A 21517-nucleotide genomic window follows, 5' to 3' on the forward strand; every position below is an offset into this window, starting at 1 on the left:
CAACTCATGGATGATGTGGAGGCAAGGTGTTAGCGGAATGGAATGATGTGGGGTGTGGAGGTGTAGGTGGGTATGGGCCGCTGGAAGTATGGGAAATACAATGAGGTGAATGGTTGGGTGAAGAGTGGAGAGTAGGATTCAGTGCTTGTCAATGGGATTGCTGGCTGGTACTCAGATCTGTAGGATCCTCAGGCCTGCACTGCCCAGATCCGCAAAGAATTGAATAAGCAAACTCCTGCTGCTTTATGGCAAATCATTCATCTTTGTTTCAATTCAGGGGTTGTAAATATGAGCTTCCCGCTTTCGGATCAGCCAGTGATTGGAGAGTGGTTAATCTTCGTGGAGCTTCAAGGATACACTTACAACAAAACGTTTGAAGTGCAGAAATACGGTGAGTGTGGCACCTTACCTCAAATACAGCCTGCTGGCGTTTACACTTCACCAGGAACCAAGCAGCCGGCAACACAGACCGTGGAGATTACAGGCTAACACACAAGTACAGCCCAGTACGTGGACTGGCTGGACTTGCTCAGGCATGCACATCTCGGAGTGCCAGCACTTACACTGTCCTGCGCGCGTACTGCCTGTACTTGCACAGCCCCATACGTGGGCTGCCAATGTGCAGCTGGTGCTTGGAGCCGGGGATCGCTAACAGACCCTTGCTGGAATGGGTTTCTATCAGATTCTAGTTACCTTGGCAGGAATTTTAACCAAGGGGTAGGGTCTGTTTTTAATTCACCAAGATTAAAAGCATTAATTCTATGTTGCTCCGGTGATACCAGATACTGTTGGGTAAAGGAGGAAGACTGGCTCTTACCTGGGCAAGAACCACAGCGAGATACCAGCTTCAGGGCTCTCATGAAGAGCAGAGTCTGCCCAGTCTCGAGTTCTGACCTACTGCTTCTGAGCACCAGATCAGCTGCTCTGTTATTGGTCACAGATCTTGCTGCTTGTGTGACACAGGTCACCCTTGGTTTTCTGCCCAGACCCATCTGGCTATGCCTTGCTGCAACATCCATTTTAAAAGTTGTACAGAAACCTTCCGTATACTTCACCTGTCCCTTTACATAATGTCTCTTCGACCCACAGATACCTGGCTCCCCCAGATTTAATCACTTCGCTATTGAAAGTACCTTTGAATTCTCTCCCCAAACACCACTCTCTCTGTTTGGCTTTTCATTTCTCTTTCTTTCCTCTCACTCTCATTCTCTCTATTTTTTTCTCTTTCTCTTTTTCTATTCTTTTACTCTTCTGCCACCAACTCCTTTTTGGTCTTTCTCGTGTGCTCTTTGCCTCTGCCCCCTTTCTGTCTCTCCCTCCCTGTCTCTCACTGTCTTGTATCTCTCTTTATCTTTCTTTCTCCCCCTCTCTTTCCCTTCCTCCCTCTCTCTTTCTCTCTCTCACGCATGGTATGCAAGTTATTTCAGGAATTTGGGTCAGGGAGTTGAAAAGATTCCTTGAGGAATGATTCCAGATTTAGTGGGTGGTTGCAGTGAGATGGGGGAGGAGTTTTAAGCCCTTCTCTCGTATCCATCTGGGAATGGTTTGGACGAGGACTGCTGAAGAAAGCTGTTTGGTTCAGGGTGCTTGTTCTCCTCTCCTCTTCATCCCTGTACAAACCCAAACCAGGCCACTGCTGCCTGACGTTCCATCTCCTGTGCAGCTTTCTGCCATCAGCACGCACCGAGTCTGACTCACTTGGCACTCCTTCCTTCCTGACCTACCCTGGCTCCCTGCCTGCTAACACCTAGATTTTTAAAATTTTGCTTGCTCTTTTTCCAGATCCCCTTTTTAGCTTCTACCCTTCCTGTCTCTGTAACCCGTGATCCTATGACCCGCTGGTTTTCAAGGCTGCTTCCCAGTAGTAAATGTCAAAAAATTGAGAGTGAGGAACATTACTACGGCTGGTGACTTAAAGCTTGCCCAGAGATGAACACTATGGTGTGTCTTGGAGGAGGGAGCGTGGGGAAATATTGATCCCTTTTCATAATAACTACCAATGACTCTGTTTTTGGGCTGATAGATCACGGGATCTGAAGTCAACACCAAATAACTGTAACAGCAACCAAATACAGTAACAAAAGGCGTGTGTTACTGCAACGAACAATTAGCTGAAGGAACTCAGTGAATCAGGCAGCAATTGTAGAGGGAACGGACAGTCAGTTTTTCAGGTCCTTTACCCAGACGTGTGAAAATTCAATGTTCATTCCAGAAGGTTGCAAAATGCCAAGATGAAGGTATGGTGTTATTCTTCAGATACTTTGGGCCTTGCTGTAGCAGTGCAGAAAGTCACAGACTAAAGGTCAAAGTGACAGTGGGATTCAGAATTAAAGGGGCATGCAGCAGAAAGTTTAGGATGGCCTCTGTTGATTAAGCAGTTACTTAAAGTGATTACCCAGCCAGCACTTTGTTTCTCCAGTGTGCAGGAGAACACATTATGAACGCTGAGTGCGATACACTGTATTGGATGAAGTGCAAGTGTATTGCTGCGTCACCTCGATTGATTGTTTAAGGGTGCTGGGTAGTGGGGAAGAAGAGATGAATGGACAGGCTTTGCGTCTGCTCCAGTTGCACAGGGAGGCGCTGTGAAGCTGGGAGTGGTGGATGAGGACAGAGAGTCCCTGCAAAATGCAGAAAGAGGAAGATGTGACACGCTAAATCTGGCTGAAGTTCTTACCAGTGTTTCTGTTTTTGTTTCAGATTTCACATCTGAAGTTTTATCTGTTTTCCATTACTGCAGAACAGGGACAGCACATATCAGATACAGGGTAAAGCTCCCTCTCCACTTTCCTATCGCACACTCCCAAGGCAGGGATAGCATGATTTAGACAAAGCATTAACTTGCCTTTACCCTGTCCCATCAAACACTCTTGGAGCCCACAGGTCAGATACAGAGTAAACCTCCCACCCCCCGCACACACTGCTAGTACAGGAAAAGCACAGGTTACATAGAATGTAAAGCTGCTTCTACTTGGTCCCCTTAATCACTGACCTCCTGTGGGTGAGCAAGGTTATCAGCTTCTAGCGGATCTGGACCATTCTGGGGACTTGTCATATGGCTCTTGGTAAAGACTCGGCAAACTTGCCTCCCAAAGATTTAGCAACTGGCAAAGTGTCATCGTAGGCTGGTGTCAGGTTCTAGGTGCCAAAAGTGATTGGTTACGACATACCTCTCTGCATCACGCATCCATGGTGTTCGCAATTTTGAAAGTTTTCTGGCAGAGTAAAAAATGCAATATGTTTTCCACTAGCAGGAGGTTGATAACCAAAGTACACACATTTAAAATTGGCAGAAGATCACAGAAGATGAGGAGAAATATTTTTGCAGTCAGTTGTTATGATCTGAAATGCACTGTCTAAAAGAGTGGTGGATATAGTTTCAGTGAGAGCTATTAACAGGGAGTTGGGTAAATATTTGAAGTGGAAAAATGGCCCTCCATGCTATACCACTCTGTGATTTCTACTAAATGTTTCATTCCACCTTGTGGCTTCTTCACCCAGACGATATAATGTTTTACTGGAGTGAGAATATTCCCTTTATTCTTCCATACAGTGTTACCAAAGTTTGAACTCACTATTGATCCTCCCAAGTACATCCAGGACCTGAACAAGTGCGAGGAGGGAACTGTCCATGCCAGGTAAGCTACTCTTACTCCTGGGGAGAAAGCTGACTAACAGAGCCTCTCAGCACACAGCCCGAGGTAAGGGCCTTCAGGACCTTTGACGTGAAACATCAAGGAGTTTAGTCAGTGTCTCACTAAACTTTACTTCTCTGCCAGTAGCTCAGACCACACAGACACAGACCATCCAGAACCTGAACGTCTCAACACCAGTCGCTAAAGTCCTAAAAGTTATAACAACCTTGCAACTTTTTCTCATCTTCAGTCTGACCGCCACGGCTGCCCTCTGATGCATGAGGCTGAGCCTGTACATTTAGAACAGGGTATGTTGAAAGATCAGTCCCCACCCCACACAACACCACAGAGCGGAACCTGACTGCAGATGGACTGTATTAATTTTAAACTGCCCTTGCAGCTCGAAGCCTGGTTATCACAGGGAGGCTATAGCACTACTAATATAACCAACTAGCAGCTTAGGAGGTGGTAGAAAGGGAGAAGGGTTGGGGAGTGAACAACATTTTTCACAAAGTAAATGTTCTGCTGATACATAAACATCTATTTCTTCGACCCAGATTTGCACATCTGAATGTGCAACTATTTCATTACTAGTTGGCCTCTATTTAACTATTTGTGTCTGATATAAGGACTTGGTAAATTTCCCAGTCGATTCCGGTGGACGAAACCCACATATTAGTGCCCAGTCTAGGATTGTGGAATGGATTCACTGTGGATTTCGATAAATTGGAACATCTCGGTCCAATCTATCTCTTACTCCTTCATCAAGTTCAGATGCCAACTGTTTTCCAGAGCAGACTGTTACAGCCAGAACCTGTATTCAGCCTCAGTAAATCCCAGCTGATCTATCACTGAATCCATTTATCCACCCGTGTTCCACATTCTTTGGTTTTCAGCACACAACAAAATAAGATCTACCATTGTCTTGAAATCACCGATTGAGCTTGGCTTGCACAATCTTCTGGAGAGCGAGCTCCAGATTTCCATTGGCCTTTGAAGAGGTGCTTCCCGATGTCGGACTGAATGGCCTGATTTCAAAATTCTGCCTCCACATCCATGACTTTTCCCACAGAAGGATTTTAAGAGGTTGGATTCAATAAGGATCGGTCTGGACAGTAAGGTCCTTGAACTGATCCATCAGAGGAAGTGTCTGGGAACAAATTAAGAGAAGACTTCCTCGGACCCTCTGTGCCCTACTAAAATGGTTGGAGTGAAGGCTTCAAGATTTTAACAAAGAGTAAACTGGTAACGGTGTTCGCTGAATGTTGGGATGTGGCAGTGGGTTAATTCTCCATCAAAGCCTTGCTACACAACATTGATTTGGAGATGTTCATTCATGGTGTTGGGTGGGAATGTAGGCTCACTACAGGAAAAGCAATAGACTCTCTCACTTCTTTCTCCTTGTGCACTCTCTCTCTCTTTCTCTCATTCTCTTGAGGTACACGTTTGGTAAACCGGTGCTGGGGAGACTGACGGTGAACATGACGGTGAATGGAGTGGGTTACTACAGGCACGAACTGGGACACCCTGTGGTGAAGATCATGGAGGTATGGAATCTCTGGCTGCCAAGATCAATTTCTTGAACCGAGGAAGCATTAATCTTATAGAAGGAATGAATTTTCATTTCAGCATTAAGTAAACATGTAAACGGGGACAACAGATTAAAAAGTTAATCTCTCTTTGCATTGTCCCATCAAATGTTCCCAGTACGGGATCAGCACTACAAAACTCCATTTATATTGAGATGGTAATAGTATAGGTTAGATACAGACACTCCCATTGATCTACTCCCAGGGAGGGGACAACATGGGTTTTACAGGTAGTCTGTACTGTTGACATACAGGGAAGGATAGAGATTGAAGCTCTCCTTGCGCTGTCACTCCCAGGGCAAGGGCAGTCAGGCTAAGTACATTGTAATTCTCCCTCTGTCAAACATTTGCAGGGTAGATAAGCATGGGTTGGATTCAAAAAACAGTTCCCTTTGTTGCCCTGGTTAACACTTCCAAGGCATGCAAACAGCTGAATTTATTCTCCACTCTGATGAAGGTCGATCTCCCAATGTCTTCTGACGTGTCTTGCCAAGTTCACACATTTATGGAATGGTCCACTCATTTTGTAGATGCTGCTTGACCTGCTGAGTTCCTCCAGCAATTTGTGTGTTCCTGTTGCCTCTCTCATTCTTTCACTGAAAACGACCCTCTTTTTAACCCTACAGATTGACGGCTCGGCCTCCTTCCCCATCTGCGTCAAGGAAATGATGCCCGTGGATGTCCCGGAACATTTCCGAGGCTCGCTCAACATCTGGGCCTCGGTGCTGAGTGGCGACGGCAGCACACAGATCACCTTTGACGATTCGACCCCGGTTCACAAGCAGCTCATCGACATCAAGTATTCCAAGGACACTCGCAAGCAGTTCAAACCAGGCCTTCCTTACAAAGGAAAGGTAACCTCGAGCTCATGAAGTATGGGAACCTTGGAATTAAGCCTCCCAAATCTCAGGACATTACAGTGTAATCCTAATCTATCACCAGCTCAATTCCATAAAGAGACACCCCACCACCCTCACTCTTACTGAGTGCTGACTCACTACTCCCTAGGGTGCTAACTATCCTTGGCCTGGTGCAAGTCCTGAGCCTGGAAAAGAGATGAAAGAAAATCTAAAGATTAGCTTTATTTGTCACATGTGCATCAAAACATACATTGAAATGTGTCAAATCAAATTAAATCAAATCAGCAAGGAGTGTGCTGGGCAGCCCACAGGTCTCACCGTGCTTCTGGCACTAGCATAGCTCTCTAACCCTATCATGTGTCTGGAAAGTGGGAGGAAACCAGGGCAGCCGGAGAAGACCCATGCGGTCATGAGGAGAACTCCTTACAGACAGTGGAGGGAATTGAACTGGTGTTGTAATAATGTAACGCTAACCACTACGCTACCATGCCACCCATAGTACATGGTGAAATGGGTACCCAAGGCTCTCTGGGCCCTGGCACACTATGTTGGCTCTGGAACACAGTGCATCCCTGGCCTGGCAAGGTGTCTTGGTCATAGAAGACCGGGTAGTCCTGGGTCTGACACACCACCCTCTCCTTCTGCTTCTCTCCTTTAAGATTTTCACCCAAGCCCTTTGACCATGCTTCTGGTCACTACTGTAATATCGTCTACTAGGGCCCAGAGTCACTCTTTATTTGAAAATCTCTCTGTTGAAGAGCCTTGGGATAGTTTACTTTGTAAAAGGTGCTGCAGGAATGAGAGCCGAATCCCAGAAATATCTTCCTTGGGTCTGCTCTGCTCAGCCGTGGCTGACTTATTTTCTCTCACAACCCCATTCTCCCACCTTCCTGTAACGTTTGGGGCCTTTAATAATCAAGAGCCTATCAACCTCCACTTTAAGTATAACCAATATCTTGTCCTCCATAGCCATCTGTGGCAATAAATTGCACAGATTCATCACCCTCTGGCTAAAGAAATTCCTCCTTGTTGTTCTTCTTGTAGGTGGAGGTGACGTACCCCGATGGAAGTCCTGCCAATGGCATCACTGTGCGGATCAAAGCTGAGCTCACTCCAAAGGACAATGTCTACACGAGCGAACTGGTGTCTGAGGACAGCAAAGTGGAGTTTGAGATTCCATCTATCCCCACTGCTGCCCAGTATGTCTGGCTGGAGGTGAGGAGGGAAAGATGCCACGTGGTGAGAGAAATCTTATCCTCACAAATACATGGGTATGTGCATGCACACATACACGAGCGTGCATACACAGACACACATAGCCACTTACGCCTTCATAGATTAATACTCAAATCTGCCGGTCCTCCGAGATAATAACACCTAGGAATTTAAAGTAAATTTTCATTTACACATGCACATGTTTATTGCACATACACATTCACATGTGCATGTGTATCCTCACAAACTAGCATACACACATTCGTACTTCCTTGTGTTCTCCCTTTCACACAGAAGTACTTAGACACAATAATGTGTATAAACTTCCGTGCTTGTACAAATACATTGAATCTATGTGAAAACATGAAAACATGTTCCTGGAAAGAATGCCCATACACATAGTTGCTCACTCAGACTTGACACAATGGACCATGGGCGATAGACAGCAAGTGGAAATGTTTCTCATCACCTCTCATTCCTTTCACCTAAGACAACCAATGATAAAGGGCATGGGCTTCATTGCTAATTATATTCTTACTTCTCTTCAGACTAAGGTGACTGCCATCAATGGAACGCCAGCTGGTGAGCAGTACCTGCCTAGCTACCTGTCCATTAGCAGCTGGTATTCACCAAGCAAGTGCCATATTCAGATGCAGGGGCCAGAGCGGGCGCTGCAGGTGAGGTATTATGCCCTGTAGCATCGCGTTTTCCCTTTCTCACTGCCAGAATTGAAGAACATTGCAGTGACTCTGGAAACTACAGCCTGTCTCCTCAACTAACATTCAGCCACCGATTAACATTTGCAAATGCGATCATTGTAATACACATCCTGCAGGGGATCTATTCATCCCATTGAGTCTGTGCTGCCCCTCTGAAGGAGCTTTTCTCATTGTCCCACTTCCTTGTTCTTTTTCTTGAGCTCTGAGGACTTTTTCCTGTCAAGACCATAAGGCAGGGGAGCAGAATCAGGCCATTTGGCCCATTCGGTCTGCTCTGCTATTCCATCCTGGCTGACTTAGTTTCCCTCTCAACCCCATTCTCCCACCTTCTCCTTGTAACCTTTGATGCCCTTAATAATCAAGAGTCTATTAACCTTTGCTTTAAGTATTCCCAATGACTTGGCTTCCATAGCCATCTGTGGCAATGAACTGGACAGATTCACCACGTTCTGGGTAAAGAAATTCCTCCTCATCTCATTTCTAAAGGGATGTCCATCTAAAGCAGAGGTTTCCAACCTTTTTTATGCCATTAACTGAGGAGCCTGTGGACCCTTGAAGCACCCAGTAGTCCTAGACTCTCCCACTATTAGAAACTTGCTCTCTGCGTCTACTCTATCTACGCCTTATAATATTCGGAACGTTCTAATGAAGTCCTCCCTCAGCCTTTCATTACTGGGTAAGTCAAGTACTTATCTAGCTCCCTTTGAAAGTTCCTCTACTCCTTTAGATGATGCATGATCACAGCAACCCTCTAGGTCTCTTATCTGATCACCTTAAATCTCTGTCCCCTATGGAGCCCAATGTGCTAAGGCCGATTGTGGCCTTTCTTGCTGCTGAACTAGCTGCAGGAGGCTCGGTGCCCTGTGGGGGTGGGCTCATTGGTACACTGTGTCTGAGGATGCTCTTTCGTCTCTGACTGCTCCAGGTGGGCGAGGAGGCCTGGATTCCAGTGAAATCCACCTGTCCTTGTGACTTTGCATTACACTTTGAGATCGCCTCACGGGGCAACATCGTGAGAACCGGGGTACAGCCAGCCAGCATCACCCGGCTGCGCAATAGGAGGGCCACTGTCATCTTTGACAAGAAGAAGCAGTCATCACAGACCCCACAGAACCGTAAGTCAGAGGGAGAGCCAGGCGGAGAGTACGGTCCGCTGGATGGAGGGAGGGTTGGAAGGTTGACAGGACAGGGAGAGTGCTGGATGGATGGGTGGTTAAAAGACCAGATGGGGAGGGAGAGAGGATCAGAGAAGGTGAGGTTGGATAGATGGAGGGAGGGAGAGTCAGAGTGAGTGAATGAGCAGCTGGTAGGAGGGAGGGTGGTTCAGAGGGAGAGTCAGAGTGAATGAGCAGCTGGTAGGAGGGAGGACAGTGAGAGGGAAAGGGTTAACTGGAGAGACGTGATGGACAGATAGACGGAGTTGAAACTGGACTGTTACACTGTGGAAGGCCGAGGTGGTTGGACAATGTGGTCAAACAGAGGGAGACGGACAGAATTAAACACCCTGCTTTCCCCTCAGAGCGGGCCATGTCTCCAGCCGGTGAAGTTGGTGTGTGCACGACCTACCTCCACTTCAGGGTCACGCATGACATGAGCCCACTCAGTCGTCTGCTCCTGTACTACGTGCGAGAAAATGGCGAGGGCATCACCGACAGCATCCAGATTCCAGTACAGCCATCCTATGAAAACAAGGTGGGTGAGCAACAACATGGGTCACTGTTTACAGGTATGTATCACCTGTAACAAAAGGGAGGCTTCAGTGTGTCACCAGACAAAATTGGTCATTGAATTACACCTTGTGGAGCGAGCATTAGGGCCTGTTTCTGGCTAAACCGTGCTTGATGAATGACTGAGTTAGGGGGCTGGGTCAAAGGACGGTTTTAAAGGGGAAGCAAAGTGGAGTAAGTAGAGGTTTAGGAAGGGAAATTCCCCAGTTTAGGATCCAAATAGCTGAAGACATGGCTGTCAGTGGAGACTCAGTAATGTCCAGAATCGGTTGGAGGACAGCTGTTTAGATAGCAGGGATTTTAGAAATGGGAAGCTGAGTCGGAGCCTTTGGGGGATTTGGAAGCATGAATCAGAATTTCAAGATCAGCCCACTGCTGCCCCAGAACAGTGCCAGATCCCGGAGCTGGGAAAGTGTTTCATTTGTTTTGGGGGTGCAATGAAGTTTGAATTGGTGGGGGCTGTTTGTGTTCATTAAATGTGCTGGATTCATGACAGCTGGACTTGTTCCTGTTTGAAATATCCAGGTATCGATTTCACTCTCCTCCAACAAAACGATGCCTGGTGACCCCATCAGTGTGACGGTGAAGGGCAAGGCACGGTCGTGCGTTTGCATTGCATCTGTGGATAAGAGTGTGCACCTGCTGAAACCTGGTTTCCAGCTCACAACTGACAAGGTAATCACAGCTTACCCCTCTCACCGACACGCTTCCTTGGTATGATGGTCATTCCATCTTTCAGACTGATTTATTATTTATTTAGGCCAGGGTATTCTGCATTGTAAATGCTTTTACTTCCTTCAGTTCTATTAACTTAAATCTCCCAACTTTAGAAACCTATTTAAACCCCAGTGTGGAACCTTTAGTTGACACTCAGCCTTAACAATCTTACTTGGGGAGGGAGCTTTGGATTTCCATACCCATCCAGACAAAGCAGACCATTTGACTGGCACCTGTTTGCTATCCTAAGCATCCCTTTCCTCCACCATTAGTGCAAGTCTTGTACAGTGTACACTGTCTATAAAATGCTCGCCTGGGCTTCTCCAATGGCATCTCACAAACATGTGATCTCTACCACCAGGCAAGGTCAAGGGAAGTGGGCGAATGGAACCAACTTCTGGTGTGATACCATTCTGATTTGGAAATCTATCACCTATATTGGTAATATCTTCACCACAATAAATGTGACAGTTCCCAAAGGTGCCTTTTCAAAGGCAGTTAGGAATGGGCAATGAATGCTGGGCTTTGAATGATATTCAAAATCCTGAAAGTTGATCACAAATAATATCACCCCGAATAGTCTGGCTCTACTATTATGGCTGTTACTATTTTCTTCTGTACACATCCACCAGTGGGAAGATTTATTTATTTAGAGATACAGTGTAGAACAGGCCCTTTTGGCTCAGTGAGCCACGTTGCCAGCAACCCAGCTGTTTAACACTAGCCTAATCCCAGGACAGTTTACATTGATCAGTTAGTCTACTTAGCGCTGCGTCTTTGGGCTGTGGGGGGAGGAACTGGAACACCCAAAGAAAGCCCACGCGATCACAGGGAGAACGTGCAGACTCCTTACAGACAGCGCAGGAATTGAACTCCGAACTCCAACGCTTGGAGCTGTAATATTGTCGTGCTAACCACTAAGCTACCGCGGCACTCCATACTTCATCTACTTCATTAACACCTTTGGTCATTTTAAAGTCCTTGATTAGATTTCCTCAGTCATTGACGGTAGACACAAATTCAAGCCCAGTGCGTGCAACTTGTCTGTTTGAATCCCCTCCACCCGACTGGGATTCTGACAATGCTGGGCTGTAGTCCTTACAAAACTCTGTCATCATCTCCAGGACTGAACACCATGCCACTGGATGAGATCTGATCAGACTTTATCCTTGATTTTGCTAAACAAGATTCCCAAATCGCCAAGCTCTTGGAAGCCTCTATTCATGGGAATGGGATAAAATAAAGACTTGTGTTCTTTTAATCCACCATTTACATCATTTCCTGCACTTCCCTCAGGGTGACCATGAAAGGTTCGACATTGGCCCCAATCTCCTTATCCGTTCTTAGCAGTTTTGTTTCTGTTGCTGGATTCATTACAGGAGTTCAGAAGTGGGAATGCTGGTTGATTTGGTTCCCCTTTGTTCAGATTACTGTGACTAGGGGGACCAGCCATCTCTTGCTTTCCAGTTCCCAGCAAAAAACAACTTATTTTCTGCTCTGCTACTCTTGGCTGCTGTCACCGCTGTGAGTCAGCCTGGTGTTGTTTGAGGGACATCCAGTAAGTGTGCTGGTGAGGGTTCAAAAGTAAACTCAAGAGTACGTCACCACATACAACCCTGAGGTTGTTTTCTTTTTCTGCGGGCACACCTAGCAAATCTATAGAAGAGTAATTGTAAACGGTAAACATCAGGAACTGTGCAAATGCAGATATAAATAAATAGCAATAAATAATGAGCTTGAAATAGCAATGTAACAGAGTCCTTAAATGAGTGTAGCTATCCCCTTTTGTTCAAGAGCCTGATGGTTGAGGGATAGTAACTGATCTTGAACCTGGTGGTGGGGATCCTGAGGCTGCTGTATCTTCTACCTGATGGCAGCAGCAAGAAAAGAGCTTGGCCTGGGTGGTGAGGATCTTTGATGATGGATAATGCTTTTCTATGCAACATTTCATGTAGGTGTGCTCAATGGTTGGGAGCATTTTACCTGTGATGTACTGGGCCAATTCCATTACCTTTTGTAGGATTTTCCACTCAAAGGCATTGGTGTTCCCATACCAGGCTGTAATGCAGCCAGTCAGCACATTTTCCACCTCACTTCTATAGAAGTTTTCGAAAGTTTTCAATGACACGCTGAACCTCTGCAGACTCTTGAGGAAGTAGGAGTGCTGTTGTGCTTGCTTTGCAATAATAATTATATGATTGGTCCAGGGCAGGTCCTCTGAGATTGTGACATCCAGGAATTTAAAGTTACTGACCCTCTCCAACTCTTCTTCCAATGGTTGCTGGCTTATGGACGTCTGGCTTCCCTCTCCTGAGTTCTACAAGTGTGCATACATGAGAGAGAAGAGTCTTGCCTGTAAAGCAGGGGTTCCCAACGGACCTCTTGGTTAATGGTAAAGGTCCATGGCCTTTTTTTTAAAAAAAAGGTTGGGAGCCCCTGCTCTAAGGCTACACAAAGAACCAGGAGCTAATTCAGCTCTCTAATTCTTAGTCTATGCTATCTTTCACCCTTACTGTCTTGAAGGCTGTAATTAAATTCTTCCCTATCCATACCAATTCCTGGGAATATAGCACCAGGTCTGCTGCACAGTGGTTACATGGCCAGCATCAGAGCTCAGAACTGTTGTTAATTTTATTTATATAGAAAGCACAAAGTAGACTCTACCGGTCCTTTGAGCCACATCGCACAACCACTGACAAACCTGATTAACCCTAACCTCATCGCGGGACAATTTACAATGTCCTTGGGTGGAAACAGGAATGTCCAGGGAAAACCCACACATTCCACAAAGAGGATGTGCAGACTTCTTATAGAATGGCGCCGGAATTGAACTCTGGAACAGCCTGAGTGTTAGAGTGTTGCGCTAACTGCTACACTACCACAGCGCCCTGTTCTGGACTTTAGTGTTCAAATCCCACCCAATATGACATGGAATTTAAATCTCAATGAAATAGCCAACAGTAAAAATTTAAAGTTTAGTAATGTTGACTGCTGGATTATCATCAAAATCTATTTATTCTTTAATGCCCTTTTGGGGAGGAAACCTTTTGTCCGGATTTATTGTGATCCATATGTTGTCTCGACCTGCAAAGTGGTTGTGTCTTAATTTCTTTCTGAATTGTTCTACCAAGTAATTCAGTTTGAGGGCAATTGAAGATGTATAATAAATGTTATCTTTGTCAGTGATGCCTATTTCATGAGTCCCAGTCTCATTTTGGTCATTTGAAGGTGTACTTCTTCAGGTATAGTGCATACCTTCTAAGGTGTTGTGCCCAGGACTGCTCTGAGTGGTATAATTCTGATCAATTCAGAGTCGTTCTCAAGGAGTCTGAGCACATGGTATCCAGTGGTTCACTCTGGTAGCAAGGGGCTTTGGCGATGGATGTTGCAGATGGGACATGCCTGGTGTGGAGACACTGTGATCTGTTCTGGTCCAGGGAGCACTGCTATCTTACTTCTGTGTAGTGTTTATCTGCAGGCAAAACCAGGGTGTACCGACCATCAGCTGGCCTTTAACTCTGTCCACTCATTTCTCCAGATCTTTCAGGAACTGGCCGATTACGATGTCTCTGATGCTTTTGGAATTCCGAAGGAGGACGGTCACTTTTGGTGGCCGGGGCTGTCTTCACGAAGACGGAGATCATCCGTGTTCCCTTGGCACTGGGATATCACCAAGGATGCTCACTTCGCCTTCAGCGTAAGCACCGCGTCACGGCAACCTCCCCCATCTCAGCTCGCCCATGACCTGTTTTCAGCCCACGTCCTGCCCTCATTTGGACATGGGTGCCCCAGACACTGAATCTGATTGGGTTGGATCAACTCTTACTGGGATAGGTTCTCTAGGTATTGAATCTTGATAATTGTCCTGCAAGCACCAGCCCTAATACAATACAGATTCCTGAGACCCCGACTCTCATAGGGGCACAGGTCCCCAGATTTGCTCGTGGATACTGTTCTGCTCTTCTACCCAAGACCAATTCTTTGATCTGTGTCTGCTTCCCCGGTTACATAGGAGACAGGCCTGGTGGTCATGACAGACGTGGTGAGTCTGAACCACAGACAGAATGGGGGGATGTACACTGACGAGGCCATGCCAGGCTTCCAGCCTCACACTGGCACCCTGGTGGCAGCCCTACAACCAAGGATCAGCCCTAGGTAAGAGGAGATCTTTATGTTTTACACTAACTGGAATGGGTTAATCCTTCACTGTAAAACTGTAGGGTCTCCTTTGAGGTTCAAAGAAGCAGTGTCGACCGTAGTTTTCTCCACGGCTTCTTGGTGTAACTAAGTTTCAGACTCATTGGGACAGAGGCATTAGCAAGACATTTTTGGTTGCTGCTGTCAATATTATGCAGCACATCTAACACAGATGTGATGCCTTAGGTTCAGTTGTGACCTCCAGAGCTACCTGAGTAAAGTTTGCGCGTTCTCCCTGTGATCATGTGAGTACCCTCCCATACCCCAAATATGCATGGGTTGGTCAGTTAACTGGCCACTCTAAACTGCCCTTCACATAGGTGGGTGGTAGAATTGGTGGGGATGCAGGATTACAGAGAAAATTAGTGAAGGTATGGACTTGCTCTTTGAATTGTCAGAGACTGAATGGGATGAATGGTTTCCCTCCATGTTGCATGGAAATATGGAATTGTGCACAAGTTTCATCTGAATGATATGTCATCTGCATGCATGGTTCCAGTAATGCAGTGGTGAATACAGAAGGCAGCTGATAATTGTGGAAATATTTAGAGCCTCAGTGGAAGAATTTCTTATTTACCGTACCTAAAATGAAGAAGTTAGGGATAGGGTAAAGGGGATCAAGACTTTAAGTGAAGGGCTTTCTCAAAGATCTAATATAAATATCATGGGTCAATGGTCCAATTTGCTGTGTAATTTTACAATCGTGCCTTTCTGTGCTAACGTCAGTCAGACATCTCCTTAAATATCTGGCACTTCTGGTAGTGCTGCACTCACTCAGAACTGCACTTGAAAATTAGCCGGAGAGTTTTTCCGCAGCCTCCTGAACCTCAGTCTGGCTGGTGGTTCTGGGGCAGGACGAACAACTCAGGGAAAGTACATTATGGAGCTGCCAGGGAAGTAGAGACTGCAGGGAGAGTTGGCGCTGGCCATAATGCAGGCAGACTAGGCGTTATTGCTGGGGTGGCTGGGAGAAACGTTGTCCTGCGAGATGCCATTGATGTTCTGCTCTTCTCTAACATGTAGCTGATTTCTTTCTGCCCAGAGCTGAGAAGAGGAAAAGGACGTTTTTTCCAGAAACCTGGATCTGGCATTGTCTCAACATCAGGTAGAAGCATTAAAAACTGGATTTATTCAAGAGTGCAACAGTGGGTCAGGATAGATGCCAATCCCATTCCTAGTGACAATCCCTAAAGTGGCAATATGATTTCCGGCTCCCGATAAGACAAGCATCCAGCTTCTCCACAGAATATTGGAGGCTACTGCCAAGAGTTAGCTGAATGTCAAATTTAAAGACCCCAAGGATACTAAGGTCCACCGATTGGGCTGACCCAAATGTGGGTATAAGGGATAGGAACGGAGAAGATTAGAAATTCTGTGTCTGTGAATGTCACAGATCGATTTATTTCCCAATAAATCAGAACAAGTGGATGAGCAGGAAATATTGGAAGCTATGCAGAATGTAGCTTAATAAAAGAAGGATGTTATCACTGTGGCTGCCAGTGCAAAAAAAGAAGTATTTAGTGGAGCCTGTATCTTCCAAAAGATATTGTTTCAAAGCACTTAACACATTGCCAGAATATCTTCCAATGCTTTGCCATTACTGCATTCCTCAGCTAAGTGTTCCCATGTGAGAATTTAAAACATTACCAGCTTTTGGGCCAAAGGATGAAAGGAATTTTGAGTTTATTTACTTCCAAAGCTCCCAAACGGTGGAGAGCACAGCTTGCATCGGAGTGGAACGGCATTTCACAGCCCTGAATAAGGGGAGGGAAGGATTGAGGGCAATAGGCTCAATGAGGAGTCAGACTCGTACACCTGTGCACCCTGACAATCAGCACTGCAAAGCTTTCGTTTGATATTCTGTCAAGTTACGGTCACTATTCAATACACAGAACTTCCAGTTTAACACATTGCCCAATACACAAGGGCCTGGATAACACATTGCCCAGTAAACACAGCTCTTCAAGTGATACCGTGTCTGATAGACAGCTCCGTGTTTAACACACCATACGATTAACACAGCTTGCTATGCTGCACTATGCAATACACACTACTCCCTTGTAACCCATGCTAAATCCCTAATTCTCTGTAACTGTTTAATACACACAATTCCATGTTTAACACATTATCCAATACACACAGCTACTTATCTCATACTATCCGATCATCCAAAATGCACAGCTCCTTGTGTAACACACTGTTCAATATACAACATGCCGCCCAGTACACACAGTTTGCTGTAACAGACTCGCCAATAAACACATTTCCCAATTATAGAGTGGATTCTGGTTAATGGGGACACATCGGTACAATTTGACCCAATTAAGCAGCCAAATTGGCCAAAGTTTCATGGAAATATTTAAAAGATATAAAAGGGACAAACTGCAGTTTAACTGAGTAACAATTAATGTGTTAAAACGAAACCATCAACTGAAATACAGAATAAGTTAGAATACTACCAATACCTCTACAGCACTATAAAACTGAGACTAGATCCTAATAGTTATTGACGGAGGAATTTATCTGCCATGTTCTTTTGATTGACTGTAAAAGAACAAAGTCAGCACAGCCATACGTCTAGTGCAGATAATGGACTGCCTTCATACAATGATTTAAGTGGCTGCATCCTCCAAATCTTCATTTTCATTGTAACAGTTAAGATGACTGTCATACCTTCAAATTCTCCATAATTCCTAACTTGTTGAAGTAGTGAAATTGTTTCACTTTCACTCCCGGCCGTTTCTGGCCTGAATGGTTGAAACCGCAGTGAGCAAAACAATGCTGAATTGTCTTACTGCTTAGTTCTCAACAACTATGAGTGACAAAAATCGCTGCTTTTTGAACACAAACACACAGAACTGACACTATTTAAAAACAGTTTGCTTTAAGCACAGTGTAGTGTCTGACGGCCAAGCAAGTGCACATGACTGATGCTAGTTAGAAACTGTTTGGTAACAGTCTCTTGCCCAAACTAAGTGGCATAGTATCCCAAATAAACGAAGGGAATCCCGGCTCCTTTCTCAATTTAGATTTTCTTCTTTAAGAGTTTCCCAAATAAACAGCTGCCCAGATTAACTGGTGGCCCAATTAACTGGATTCCACTGCAGTACACGATCCAAGATCGAAATTGCTATGCAACATACCATCAGATAAGCACGTATTTCTATGTAGCACATTGTCAAAAACACAGGAATGCTTATCTGATCCAGGGACTCCTATACACATCATCCTTTGTTACACATCATATTCTGTATCAATATGTGCAGGTGCCTGGTACAACTTCTTGTGTAATGCACTGACCATTTGACCCTTTGTCCTGTGTAATACATCATCCAGTACACAACTGCCTTTATAACATGTTATCCAATACCCACAGCTCCTGATGTATTGCACTGTTAGACTGTATGAAAGCTGTTCAATATGGACTCCTGTGTCAATCCCACAACAATTACAGGTGTCCCCCGCTTTACAAATGTTCGCTTTATGCCACTTCGCTTTTACAAAAGACCTACATTAATAACCTGTTTTCTTTACTTTACGCCATTTTGGCTTAAGAAAGGTTTCATAGGAACGCTCTATCTTGGTAAAGTGGGGGGGGGAGACACACCTGTATCCAGCTCTGTCATTCAGTTACAAAGTTCATTGTGAATTGCCTGCCAGCGGTCTCACTGGTTGTTCTGTGATTGCCATTACCTCTGATAGTGATTCTGCAGGCGAGGCTCGGTTACGTGTGGAGGTTCCGGACTCGATCACCACGTGGATAACCGAAGCAGTCAGCCTGTCGTGGGAGAGTGGTCTCGGACTTGCACAGCCCACTGAGCTCCACACGTTCAAAGCTTTCTTTGTGGACTTCACCCTGCCCAGCTTCGTGATCCGCGGCGAGCAAACCAAGATCCCGCTCATGGTCCACAACTATCTGCCGACTTGCGCTGAGGTACGACCAAAGCTGCCGTATCGGGAAAGAGGGAGAGGGGAAGGGAATGGAGAAGGAAAAGATGAAGATTAACATTATTTGTTACATGAACATTGAAATGCCTCGTTTGCATCAATGACCAACACAGTCTGAGGATGTGGCAGAGCAGCCCATAAGTGTCGCTGTGCTTCAGGGGCTAGCATAGCATGCCCACGATTTACTAATCCCCATGCCTTTGAAACGTGGAAGGAAACCGGAGCACCCGTAAGAATCCTACACAGTTATGGGGATAATGTACAAACTTTTTACAGACAATGGGAATTGACCCTTCATCATTGGCAATGTAGAGTGTTACGCTGCTGTGCTGCCGGCTGGGGATGAGGGGTGAGGGCATTTTTGGGGTAAGCATATGGGTTGGGGTTAATGGCGTGCACTAGTATAGTTACATACAGTATATATATTTGTTTACTGAGATACAGTGCGGAATATGTCCTTCCAGCCCTTCCAGCCCTGCCACCCAACAATCCCCCAATTCGATCCTAGCCGAATCACAGGACAATTTACAATCACCAATTAACCTACAAACCAGTACATCTTCGGACTGTGGGAGGAAACCGGAGCACCCAGAGGAAACCCATGCAAACATTGGCAGAACATACAAACTCCTTACAGGCAGCGATGGGAATTGAACCCTGTTCTGTAAAGCATTGTGCTAACTACTGCTGTTCCGCCCCCATCTCCCCAACAAGGTGGAAAATTGCCTAGATAAGCTGTGTCTAGAAGCTGCAGAGCAAGTCCAGTCTGGTTAGTTCCTACCAGAGTGGTCTAGTCTCAATAGTCAGCAAAGAGACGGAAGATGTCATTGACATTAACACCCAGTTTGGGTTTTGATTGAGCCACTGGGCTCCAGACCTTCTTATGGACATAACGGCAAAGAGGTAAATTGCAAAGGAAAAGTTACTGTCTTTTATATCATGGCAGGATTTGACCTAATTCTGTAGCTAGAGGCTCTTATAAATCTGACATCAATGGACTTCAAAGGAATACACTCCAATGGCACCTTACACAAAAGAAGATGGTTGATCTTGTTGGGAGGTCAATCGTTCTGCTCCAGGACATTATTATAGGAGTCCCTTTTCAAGGTTCAATCATCTTCAGCAATTTTCCTTTCCTCGGAAGTTCAACCAAGGGGATGTGCACTGTTGATTACTTGCAATTGCAGTTTATCAGAGAATGCCTCCATACATGAAGACCTAGATTTAATTCAACATCAACTGATATGTGGAAAATAACATTTATACCACACTTGACCTCCAAGGGAGGGACCACCAACTTTCCCTTGACATGCAAAGGCATTAACAACACCAAGTCTCTTGCCCTCGGTATCCTGAGATTTACTGTTGGCCAGAAACCCAGCTGGACCAGACACATAAATACTATGGCTACAGAGTTGGTATGTTCAGTAGTAAGTGACTTTCCTCTTAACATCAAAAGCCTTTCCAGAAGGTTTGGGTCGGGACTGTGATAGAATATTTTCCACTTGGTTGAATTAATGCAGCACCAGCTGCAAGCTTAAGAAAAAGACTGCCCAGTTGAGTTAAAATTGCCCAAAAGACTGCTCATTGAAAATCTGGCTGAATGGTGCTACAACAATCTCTCACTCGATATCAGCAAGGCAATGGAGTTGATTATTGACTTCAGGAAACCAGAGGACCATGAGCCAGTCCTCTTCAGGGCATCAGAGATGGAGAGGGTCAGCAACTTTAAATTCTTTGGTATTATTAGTGCAGAGGATCTGTCCTGGGTCCAGTATGTAAGTGTCATTACGAAGGAAGAACAGCAGTACCTCGACATTTTTTTTTAATTTTCCAAAGAAGGTGTCAGTAACCTGCTTCAATGACTATCATCTGATGGCATTAACATCAACCATTATGAAATGCTTTGAGCACATTAAAGCCTTTCTCCTGGCTACACTGAACCCTTTCCAGTTCGCTTATCGCTCAAATCGATCCACTGATGATACAATAGCCTCTGCCCTCCATTCTGCCCTGTCCCACTGGGAAAATGGGGTCTCGTATGTCAGTCTGCTGTTTGTAGACTTCAGTTCAGCATTCAACATCATCATAGTCCTGAAACTGGTGGGGAGACTGGCTTTGCTGGGTCTCAATACTCCCTCTGTAATTGGATATTGGACTTCTTAACAGTAAGGCCGCAGTCAGTCCATGTCAGTCTCTTGTCCCATTATGTTGAGCACTGGTGCCCCCCCCCCCAAGGTTGTGTACTCACCCGCTGCTGTCCTCACTGCTGACGCATGACTGTGTCACAGACCCAGCTCAAAGCGTGTCGTTAAGTGGTTGGCCTCATCAAGAACGGTGACGAGATGGAGTACAGAGATGAAGTGGAGCAGCTGGTGGATTAGTGCGAGAACAACAACCTAAGCCTGAATGTGAAGAAGACAAAGGAAATCATTGTGGACCTCAGGAAGGTGCAGACAAACCATCTCCCTCTGTGAATATATGGCTCCTCCATAGAGAGTTAAGAGCACCAAGTTCCTGGCAGTTCACATCACAAATGACCTCACCTGGTTCCTTCAAATCACCTCCCTGAACAAGAAGGCACAGCAGTGCCTCCACTTCCTAAGAAGATTGAGGCAAGCTAGGCTCCCACCCACCATCTTAACTGTGTTTTACAGAAACGCCATTGAGACCGTCCTGGCAAGTTGCATCTCCATTTGGTATAGGAACAGTTGAGCATCGAACAAAAAGTCCATACAAAAGACTGAGAGAACAGCTGAGAGGATCATAAGGGACATTTATCAGGAGCGCTGCATACTTATTATTAAAGATCCCACCCATTCATCCAGCAACCTCTTTGACTTTCTACCATCAGGCTGGAGACTGATGCATATAAACAAAAACAGTCAGGGTGAAAAACAGTTTCTTCCC

At 45.5% G+C, this 21517-nt stretch overlaps 1 protein-coding gene across 3 annotated transcripts in view; it reads left to right on the plus strand.

Moving 5' to 3' along the window:
* The window catches only part of cpamd8 (C3 and PZP like alpha-2-macroglobulin domain containing 8), a 100488-nt gene that overhangs the window by 16818 nt on the left and 62153 nt on the right, over positions 1-21517 (plus strand). For all 3 annotated transcript variants that reach the window (XR_012101765.1, XM_073068482.1, XM_073068483.1), the window contains 13 exons: positions 278-391; positions 3554-3638; positions 5074-5182; positions 5851-6078; positions 7129-7299; positions 7848-7976; positions 8944-9133; positions 9538-9710; positions 10271-10420; positions 14001-14159; positions 14475-14617; positions 15702-15764; positions 18362-18593. Coding sequence is in view for 2 of the 3 variants with exons in the window: in XM_073068482.1 (XP_072924583.1) it covers positions 278-391; positions 3554-3638; positions 5074-5182; positions 5851-6078; positions 7129-7299; positions 7848-7976; positions 8944-9133; positions 9538-9710; positions 10271-10420; positions 14001-14159; positions 14475-14617; positions 15702-15764; positions 18362-18593 (1946 nt within the window). In the remaining variant the exon portion in view is untranslated. The remainder of the gene's footprint in view (positions 1-277; positions 392-3553; positions 3639-5073; positions 5183-5850; positions 6079-7128; positions 7300-7847; positions 7977-8943; positions 9134-9537; positions 9711-10270; positions 10421-14000; positions 14160-14474; positions 14618-15701; positions 15765-18361; positions 18594-21517) is intronic.

This window comes from Hemitrygon akajei, chromosome 16 (genome assembly GCF_048418815.1).
Source record: "Hemitrygon akajei chromosome 16, sHemAka1.3, whole genome shotgun sequence".
Classification (NCBI taxonomy): domain Eukaryota; kingdom Metazoa; phylum Chordata; class Chondrichthyes; order Myliobatiformes; family Dasyatidae; genus Hemitrygon; species Hemitrygon akajei.